Source organism: Leptonychotes weddellii, chromosome X, assembly GCF_054177405.1.
Source record: "Leptonychotes weddellii isolate Sample4059 chromosome X, ASM5417740v2, whole genome shotgun sequence".
Lineage (NCBI taxonomy): Eukaryota > Metazoa > Chordata > Mammalia > Carnivora > Phocidae > Leptonychotes > Leptonychotes weddellii.
The window spans coordinates 492,055-503,386 of NC_138385.1; the positions used below are offsets into that span (position 1 = coordinate 492,055).

General features: G+C 35.1%; 1 protein-coding gene across 1 annotated transcript in view; it reads right to left on the bottom strand.

Moving 5' to 3' along the window:
- Positions 1-11,332, bottom strand: part of BRCC3 (BRCA1/BRCA2-containing complex subunit 3) — a 57,948-nt gene that overhangs the window by 10,960 nt on the left and 35,656 nt on the right. Inside the window, exon 8 of the mRNA XM_006736913.3 lies at positions 6,318-6,392. Coding sequence (XP_006736976.1) covers positions 6,318-6,392 — 75 coding nt within the window. The remainder of the gene's footprint in view (positions 1-6,317; positions 6,393-11,332) is intronic.

The following is an 11,332-nucleotide window of genomic DNA, read 5'->3' on the forward strand; positions in this document are numbered from 1 at the left end:
GAGTGGAACAGGAAAAAAAAAAAAAACAAACTTGTAGAAATAATAGCTGAGATTTTTGTAAATTTGATGAAAAATATAAATCCACATGTCTAAGCTCAATGAAACCCAAGTACAGAACACATGAAAACAATTACACCATGGCACACTATAATCAAATAGCTTAAAACTGTGAAAAAGAGAAAATCTTAAGAGAAGTCAGAAAAAAAGTCATATTAAGTAAACAGAAACAAAGGTAAAGATGATAGCCGGTTTCTCACTGGATGGTAGAGAAATATCTTTATAGTTCTGAAAGAAAAAATGGCCACCCTACAGTTTTTTTACCTATTGAAAATATTTTTTAAAGATAGAATTAAAGACTTTTTTCAGACATACGAAAGTTGAAAGAATATTTCACCAGAAGACTTACACTACCAGAAACATTAAAAGACATTTAAGAAGAAAGAAAATGATAACAGATGGAAACAGAAATGAAGAGTACTGGAAATGGTAACCTACTGAATGGGAGAAGATATCTGCACTTGACCTTAGCCAAAAGGCCGAGAAGCGATGGGAGAAGATATCTGCAAATGACATATCTGATAAAAGGTTAGTATCCAAAATATAGAAAGAACTTATAAAACTCAACACCCAAAACATGAATCATCCAATTAAAAAATGGGCAGCCAATTAAAAAATGGGCAGAAGACATGAATAGACATTTTCCAAAGAAGACATCCAGATGGCCAACAGACACATGAAAAGATACTCAACATCACTGATCCTCAGGGAAATGCAAATCAAACCTACAATATCAGCTCACATCTGCCAGAACTGCTAAAATCAAAAATACAAGAAACAACAGGTGCTGGTGAGGATGTAGAGGAAAAGGAATCCTCTTATACTGTTGGTGGGAATGCAAACTGGTGCAGCCACTATGGAAATCAGTATGGAGGTTCCTCAAAAAGTTAAAAATAGAACTATCCTATAATCCCACAATTGCACTATTAAGTATTTACCTAAAGAATACAAACATACTAATTCAAAGGGAATCATGTACCCTGATGTTTATAGCAGCATTATCAACAACAGCCAAAGTATGGAAACAGCCCAAGTGTCCACTGACAGATGAATGGATGAAGAAGATGTGGTATGTATACACAATGGAATACTACTCGGCCATCAAAAAGAAAGAAATCCTGCCATTTGCAATGACATGAATGGATCTAGAGAGTATAATGCTAAGTGAAATAAGTCAGTCAGAGAAAGACAAATACCATGTGATTTCACTTGTGTGGTATTTAAGAAACAAAACAAATGAACAAAGGGGGAAAAAAGAGAGGAAGCAAACCAAGAAACAGACTCTTAACTATAGAGAATGTACTGATGGCCCCCTTAGGGGAGGTGGGTGGGGGAATGGGCGAAATAGGTGATGGAGATGAAGGAGTGCAGTTGTTGTACGGAAGTGTTGAATCACTATACTGTATACAATCTAATACTACACTATATGTTAACTAACTGGAGTGAAAATAAAAACTTAAACTTAGAAAAAATAATAAAATATGGAAAAATTATCTCAGTGAAAATACACACAAAAAAAAGAAGAAATAAAGAAAAAAGAAATAGTGAGCTTCCTTGCCTTTGATCCTGATCTTGCTGTGATTGCAACTCCTGCTTTCTTACTGTTCCCATGTTCCTGATATATTTTTGCCCATCCCTTTATTTTTAGCCTTTTTTAATCTTCGTGTTTTGTTTGACTCTTGCATAGAACATAGAGTTGGGTTTGTCTTTGCTATCTAATTTTAAAATAGTTTTCTTTAATAGGTAAATTCATCTAACTATAACATAAATAAAAGTCCTGGGGATGTAATGTACAACATGATGACTATAGGTAACAATACTGTATTATATATTTGACAGTTACTAAGAGAGTAAATCTTAAAAGTTCTCATCATACACACACACACACACACACACAAAAGCAATTTGTAGGGGCGCCTGAGTGGCTCAGTCGTTAAGCATCTGCCTTCGGCTCAGGTCATGATCCCAGGGTCCTGGGATCGAGCCCCGCATCAGGCTCCCTGCTCCGCGGGAAGCCTGCTTCTCCCTCTCCCACTCCCCCTGCTTGTGTTCCTGCTCTCTCTCTCTCTCTCTGTCAAATAAATAAAATCTTAAAAAAAAAAAAAAGCAATTTGTAACTATGCAAGATGATGGATGTTGACTAAACTTGTGCTAATTATTTTGCAATATATACATGTATCAAATCATTATGCTCTACACCTAAAACTTATACAATGTTTTATGTAATTATATCTCAATAAAACTGTATAATACATACATACATACATAACCTATGGATCAATGAGGAAGTCAAAAGGAAAATTACAAATTATTTTGAACTGAATAAAAATGAAAAACACAGCAAGTTTTGTGAGATACAACTAAAGGAGTACTTGGAAATTTACATAAATTTCTATAAAAAAAGAAAATAGATCTCAAATGAATGAACTCAGCTTCCATACACCTTAAGACAAATAGAGGAAAAAAAATAGAAAAAGAACAAGTGAAGCTCAAAGTAAGCAAAGAGAAGGAAATATCATTTATCAGAGTTGACATAAATGGAACAGTACACAGATAAACAGAGAAAATCAATGAAACAAAAGTGATTTTTTGAGATATTCAATAAAATTGTTACATTTCTAGCCAGACTTATCAGAAAAGAGAAATAAATTACCAATATAGTAACAAGAGAGATGACATTACAATGATTTTACAGATAATAAACAACAAAAGATATTATTCTAACAACTTTATGCCAATAAATTCAAATACTTAGATGAAATAAGTCCCTTGAAAGATATAAATTACCAAAGCTCACTCAAGAAGAAATATATAGCCTGAATAGCCTTATATCTATTAAATAAATCAAACTGGTAGTTGAAAAGCTTCCCACAATGAAGATTCCAGACCCAGAAGGCTTGACTGGTGAATTCTACCGAATACTTAAGGAAGAAAGACTATCAATTCTACAAAAACTCTCCCGTTAAATTGAAAAGGAGGCAATACTGTCAAACTTGTTTTCTGAAGCCAGCATTTCTGATACCAAAGCCAGAGAAAGACTTTACAAGAAAAGAAAACTACATACTAATATCCCTCAAGTAGATAGGTGTAAAAATTCTGAACAAAATTTTAGCAAATCAAATCTAGCAGTACTTAAAATGGATAATTCATCCTGACTGATGGGGTTTATTCCAGGAGTGAAAAGTTGGTTTAGCAATAAAAATTCAACCAATGTAATTCATCAATATTAACAGACTAAAAAAGAAAGCACTATAGGATCATCTCAGTAGATACAAATAAGCATTTGACAAAATGCAACATTTATTATTGATGAAAAAGAGAATGCTCAGAAAACTAGGGATAGAAGTAAATTTCCTCAAATCAATAAGTGGAAAAACCTTCAGGTAACATCATACTTTAATAGTAAAAGACTGAATAATTTCCCCCAAGATCAGGAAGAACGGTACCATGACTGCCCTCAACAGTTGTATTCAGCAGTTTATTGGGAGATTCCAATGAGTGCAGTAAGGTAAGAAAAATAAACAGAAGGCATCCAGATTGGAAAGAAAGAAGTAAAACTGCTTTTATTCACAGATGACAACCTATGTGGGTAATCCAATGGATTCTTCAAAAAAGGTACTAAAATTAACAAGTGAATTTAGAAAGGTAGGATGTAAACTCTATATACAAAAATCAATTGTATTTTTATACAGTAGCAGTGAACAATAGGAAATTGAGATTAAAATGAAAGTATTTATAATAGGATAAAAATATGAAACGTGGAGGGATAAATCTGACAAAAGATATGCAAGACTTGTATGTAGCAATGTACAAACCATTATTGAGAAAATTAAAGACCTAAATAAATGGAGAGATATAACACGTTCATAGAGTGGAACACTCAATATTATTAAGATGTTAATTCTCCCCAAAATGATCCATATTCAATATAATCCCAATCAAAAATCTCAGCAGACTATTTTGGAAAAGAGTCTGGAATTTCTTAAAAAGTTAAATATACATGTGCCATATAATTCAACCAGTCTGCTCCTAAGCATCTCCCCAAGGGGAGAGAGAGCACATATCCATACAAAGACTTGTACACAGAGGTTCAAAGTAGCTTTATTTGTAATAAACCAAAACTGCAAGTAACTCAAATGTCTATCAACAGGCAAATGAATAAACAAACTGTGGTAATATTTATACAATTTAATACTTTTCTGTAATAAAAGGTGTAAACTATTGATACCTGCTATAACATACATGAATCTCAAAATAATTCTGGTGTATGAAATGAGACAGACAAAAAGTACAGAGTATATGATTCTATATATATGTATATTTTTTCCCTAAAAAAATGCAGACTACTCTATAGTGACTGTAGATCAGGGCTTCTGGGGTTGCAGGAGGGACAGGGAGTGGTAAGGGAGGAATTACAAAGGGGCATTAAGAAAATTTTGTGGGTGATGGATATTTTCATTATCTTGATTGTGGTGATGGTATGTACAGGTATGTACATGTCAAAACTTAACAAATTGTCTACTTTAAACATGTGTAGTTTATTGTATGCAATTATACCTCAATAAAGCTGTTAAAAAATAAAAGGAATCAGGGCTCCTTGGAGAAATGTCGAATCCAGGAAAGAACAAGATGAAAGTGGAACATCTTCTTGTGCCAGAAGATCAAGCAGTACTCAAATAATGAGAACATGTCAAAAGAACATGGGACGGGCTTCCACTGGTTGATTCTGAAACAATGCATGCCTCAAAATAGCTAATGATAATAATGGATTAGAACCCACTGAGTAAAATAAGAATCCAGATATACACACAAATATAAATAAATGAATGAATGAATAAACAAATGGGTAGGGAAAGCCCTTCCTGGGAGTAGAATCCCAACTGGTAAAAGGAATGATGGAATTAGAACCTTGCCTTTGATAATCATCTTAGTAATAAATAATTTAGGAAAGAATCACTGATGAATGCTAAAACTCCCCACAATATACTTACTCATTTCAAAGGGAAGAGTAACTTTACAGTGGAAAACTTCAAAAACACTACCTTAAGCATCCAGTCAAAGTTGAAACCACCAGTAATGGGACAAATTGATACCATGTGCCTCCTGATACAAATCACTGAGAAGAATGCAACATGACTTTTGCGGTAGTTTTGCCAAAAGTGCGTAATCTGCATCTCATCATGAAAAATGTAAACAAATCCAAAATGAGGGACATTTTCCAAAATAACTGGCCTACAGTCTTCAAAAATCCTACATTCACAGAAGATCAAAGGAGACCACGGAGTCATGATAATGACATGCAATGTGTGAACCTGCATCCAGGACCAAAATAAAGTGTTGTTTCCCACTAAGATAACTGGTGAAATTTGAACACTATCTATCGACTAGGTAATAGTACTGTATGAATTTTAATGTCCTGAATTGACTCTTTTATTGTTATTATGTAAGAGAATGGACCTGTTCTTTAGGAAATGTCCATGGAAGGGGCATTATGTGTGTAACGTATTCTCAAATGGTTCAGGAAACACTATTCATAGGTATAAGGAAAAAATGATAATGGAAATTTGATAAACTGTTGACATTTGAGGAATCTCGGTAAAGGGCACACAGGAATCCTTTGTACTATTCTTGCAACTTTTCTGTAAATTTGAAATTATTTTAAAACAATGTTAAAAAACACTAAGAGTAATAACTAAAAGAATCAAAACAGTACATACAACTTCTAAAACAGAAAAAAAAAAAGAAAATTCAGTGTAACAAATGGCAGGGAAAGTAAAAAGAATTAAATAGAAAGCATGGCAAACAGAAGGCAAAAAAGACAATTGCAGAAATACTGCCACATATATCAGCAATGATAATAAAATGAATGCATTACACTCACCTATTAAGACAGATGTTCTGATTGTTTAAAACCAAAGAACTCAAGATCTTGCTATATTCTATTTACAAGAGACATACCTGAAACAAAATAACTGAGGAAGGTTGACAATGAAGGAATAGAAAACGTTGTAAAAGGAAAAGGCTACATGCAAGAGAGGCAGTGGCAGACCCGAATGTCCAGTCTTAGAACTAATAAATTCAGTAAAGTTGCAGAATACAAAACTTCCTCCTTGGTAACTACCTGACAGGCCTCTCGGCTTAGGTGTGGCTACTTCACTAAGTTCTGCCAGTGCGATGGAAATGGACTTGTATTCTGGCATTTCTGAGGTCATTTATCAGGAATTGGCTGAGCTAGGAGGGGCCCCTTTTTGCCCTCCTACCTTTCCTCCTCCTTCTGGCCCTCAATGGAGATGTGCTGGCTGGAACTCCAGAAGTCTCGTGGACCATGAGGGGACCTTAGGATGAAAACCATATACCAAGATGGTGAAGCAGAAGATAGGAGCCTGGGTCCCTGATGACATCACAGAGCCCTGGAATACCTATCTCCAGACTTCTACCCAAGAAAGAAATAATCTTTCTTGTTTAAACTGTTATTTATTTATTTTTCCTAATATATGTAGTTCAACCTAAACCTGACAGGAACAATAATATTCTTTAGAAATACTTTAAGACACACATACATAAATGTGTAAGTGGGCAAAGAAGACTATTTCATATTTTATTAAGGAAAACACAACAGGACAATAGTTATGAACCTTTATAAACTCTTTATGCAATAACAATGCAGCTTCAAAATATATAAACCTAACCCTGACTAAAATATAGAAGTGGATGGGAGTTTTATATACATCTCTCTCAGATATGTATAATCAAAACCACAAACTATGAGGAAGGACATAAGGATCACTATAACACAACTTAACAAGCTTATTCTAATGAGGATATAAGAGACTTGTACCCTAGAGACAATATACATATTTTTTGATGCATATGAAAAAGTCACAAAAACTGACCATGTTTTAAGTCAGGGGTCAGCAAACTTTTTGTGAAAAGTCCAGACAGTAAATGTTTTAAGCTGCATGGGCCACAGGGTCTCTGTCACAACCACTCAGTTGTGCAGTTGTAACTGGTAAACAAATGAGTACAGCTGTGTTCCAACAAAACTTGATTTCTAAAATAGGCACCAGGCCCTTGTGGCCTACAGGGTGTAGTCTATGGACCTCTTTTCTAGGTAACAAAGGAAATATCCAAAAATTTCCATAAAGCCGGTATTACCTAGGCCACAGTTACCATGTGTTAAAAATTATGGGGCACCTGGGTGGCTCAGTCAGTTAAGCATCTGACTCTTGATTTCAGCCCAGGTCATGATCTCAGATAGTGAGATCAAGCCCTGCAGCACACTCTGTGCTGGGCATGGAGCCTGCCTAAGATTCTCTCTCTCCCTCTCCCTCTGCCCCTCCCTGCCCCACACTCTCACTCTCTCTAAAAAAAAAATTTTTAAATTAATGTAATAGCAAAATAAATAAATAAAGTCCACCCCCTCCCAGATCTACAAATCTGGAAATTTTTAAATGCACTTCTAAATAAATCTTGGGTTGAAGAGAAAATAAAAACTGAAAACATAAATCAGAAGTTTAAAAAAAAAAAAAGCCATTGGAACCTATGGAATGAAGCAAAACTGAGGAGGAAAATTTACAGCATTAAAAGTATTTATCAGAAAACAAGGAAGACAGAAAATAAACTTAGTTTTCACCTCAAGAATTTATCTTTTTAAAGATTTTATTTATTTACCTGAGAGAGAGAGAGAGAGCGAGAGGGCGAGAGCACACAGCAGGGGGAGCGGCAGGCAGAGGGAGAAGCAGGCTTCCCGCGGAGCAGGGAGACCGACGCGGGACTTGATCCCAGGACCCCAAGATCATGACCTGAGCCGAAGGCAGACGCTTAACGACTGAGCCACCCAGGTGCCCCTTATCTCAAGAATTTAGAATGAAGACAACAATGAGAACAACACAGCAACAATAAAACATACAGAAAACAGAAGGAAGAAATTAATAAAGAAAAAAGCAGAATTTTTTTAAAAAGCTAAGAAACTGAATTGATCTGGAGAACTTAAAGCTGGTCCTTTGAAAAAACCAACAAAATAGATGAGCCTTTGGCAACAGAATCAAGAAAAAAGAGAAAACACAAGTAAACAGCATTAGCAATGGAAAAGGGGACATACTTAAAGAAACAGATCACACAATCATCCACTCAAGAAATATTTAAGGAATGGCTACCATGTGACAGGCCTTGCTCTACGTGCTAGTCAACAAGACAGACAAGGTCCCCACAACCATGGAGACAACAATCTAATGGGGGGAAAGAGACTGTAAATAATAAAAGAATAACTTCCCTTAGTGATAAATGCTACAAAGAAAATGAAACAGATTTAAAAAAGAAATTTTTTTTAATGTTAAATACATATATCCTCAAGTCCAAAGAATGGAAAACAGATGAAATGGATAATTTTCTAGGAAACTATAAATTACCATAACTGACAAATTCTGCATGATTCCACTTATATGAGGCATCTAAAATAGTCAAACTCATAGAAGCAGAGAATACAGTAGTGGTTGCCAGGGGATGGGGGTAGGTATAAAGGGGGTTGTTATTCAATGGGCATAAAGCTTCAGTTATGCTACATGAATAAATTCTAAAGATCTGCTGTACAACATGGTGCCTATAGTTAACAGTAAGATACAGTGCATTTCAAAATTTGTTAGGACGGCAGATCTCATGCTCTCTTCTTACCACAAAAAACAAAATAAAATGAATCAAAAAAAAAAACCCCGCAAAGGACACAAGGAAATTTTGGAGGTACTGAAAATGTCTATTACCTTGATTGTGGTGATGGTATCACGTCTATTTACACAGTCCGAACTCATCAAATTATATATATTAAATAGTGTAGTTCTTTGTGTATCAATTATGCCTTAACAAAGCTGTTTAAAAAATGAACAAGCAAGAAAAAAAATAGCACTGTGCAGCTAAAATAAGGTCTTGAAGATTAAGATGGTTAAAAAAAAACCCAGAACACTCAATGGGTGCCATAATTTTCATTGTTCATGGGTCTCTCCTTTATTGTATGTGTGATGACATTCTAGCCCTATACCTGATTTATATGTAGGTTCTAAATCATTTGTAACCCAATAAAGTCAGAAGTAAAACTTGTAAAGCCCAGTAAGATAAGACAAGGATAAGGCTCAGGAATTCAAACAGAGGAAGAGAAGAATCATCTTATGTCTTATATTGCGTATCTTACTTATTCCTATCTTGCATAACTGAAACTTTGTATCCTTTGACAAGAAACTTTCAGCTTGATGAAATCCCATTTGCCTATTTTTGCTTTTGTTGCCATATCCACAAAAATCATTGCCAAGTTCTTGAAAAAGCTTTTTTCCTACATTTTACTCTACTAGTTTTATGGTTTTAGGTCTTACATTTCAGTCTTGAATCCATTTTGAGTTGATTTTTGTATATGGTGTGAGTAAAGGGCCTAATTTCATGTTTGTACATGTGGATATCCAGGTTTTCCAAAATCATGTATTCATTTTATTGTGGATTCTTGGCACTCTTGTTGAAGATCAGTCAACTGTAGATATGTGGTTTTATTTCTGGGCCTTCAATTCTGTTCCATTGGTCTAGATGTCAATTTTTATGCCAGTATCATACTTTTTGATTACAATAGCTTTGTAATAATATTTAGAAACCAGTCAGTGTGATGCCTCCATCTTCATTCTTGCTCAAGATTGCTTTAGCTATTTGGGGTCTTTTGTGAGTCCATATAAATTTTAGGATTGTTTTTTTCTATTTATGTAAAAAATGCCATTGGGGGGGCAACTGGGTGGCTCAGATGGTTAAGCATCTAGCTCTTGATTTTGGCTCAGGTCATGACCTCACGGTCCTGGGATCGAGACCCACATTAGACTCCCTGCTCAGTGGGGAATATGCTTGTCTCCCTCTCCCTCTGCCCCTCTCCACTCTCTCTCAAATAAATAAGTTTTTTTTTAAATGCCCTTGTGTTCTCTCTCTCGCTGTGTTTCTCTGTGTCAAATAAAAATCTTAAAAAAAAATAAAAAATAAAATGCCATTAGGATTTTAATAGAGAATGCATGGACTCTGTAGATCACTGTCAGTAGCATGGACATTTAATAATATTAATTCTTCCAATCCATGAACATGGCATGTCTTTCCATTCTGTCTTCCTTAATTTCCTTCATCAATATTTTATAATTTTCAGGGTACAAGTCTCTGACTTTGGTTAAGCTTATCCCTAAGTATTTTATACTTATCACTAAGTATTGTGAATGGGATTGTATTCCCTATTTGGGTAGTTTGTTGTTTGTGCATAGAAACTCAACTGATTTTTATATATTTGTTTTGTATTCTGCAACTTTACTGAATTTATTAGTTCTAAGATTTTTGTTGTTGAGTCTAGGGTTTTCTATATATGCGATCTGTCATCTGAGATCTGAGATAAATTTTACTTCTGATATAGAGGCCTTTTACTTCTTTTTCTTGTATGATTGCTCTAAGACTTCCAGTACTATGTTGAATAGAAGTGGCAAGAGTGGGTATCTTTGCCTTGTACTGGATCTTAGAGGGAAAGCTTTCAGTTCTTTCTTCAGCAGCACATATAATATTGCACTGAGGTAAGTTCCTTCTATAACTATGTTGTTGAATTTTTATACTTTTCCTGCATTTTTTGTTGAGTTTTTATGGTTTTTGTGCATCAACTGAGGTGATCATGTGGTTTTTAATCTCTCATTCTGTTAATATGGTATATCAAATTGATTTATTTGCATAGGTTGAAACAACTTATATCCCAGGGATAATCACATTTGTATACTTGTTAATGGTGTATAATCTTTTCAATGTGCTGTTGAATTCAGTTTGCTGGTATTTTATTAAAGATTTTTGCATCCCTGTTCATTAGGGATATTTGCTTGTAGTACTCTTTTCCTGTGGTAGCTTTATGTGGCTTTGGTATCAGGGAAATGCTGGTCTCATAAAATGAGTTTGGAAGTGTTCCCTCTTCTGTTTTAAAAGGGTTTAAGAAAGGGGCGCCTGGGTGGCTCAGTCGTTAGGCGTCTGCCTTCAGCTTAGGTCGTGAGCCCGGGGTCCTGGGATCGAGCCCCACATTGGGCAGGAGGCCTGCTTCTCCCTCTCCCACTCCCCCTGCTTGTGTTCCCTCTCTCACTGTGTCTCTCTCTGTCAAATAAATAAATAAAATCTTTAAAAAAGGGGTTTAAGAAAGATTGGTATTAATTCCTCTTTGAATGTTTGGTAGAATTTACCTGTGAAGTCATCTGGTCCTGAGGTTTTTCTCCTACTCTGTCATCTTACAGATGTCACC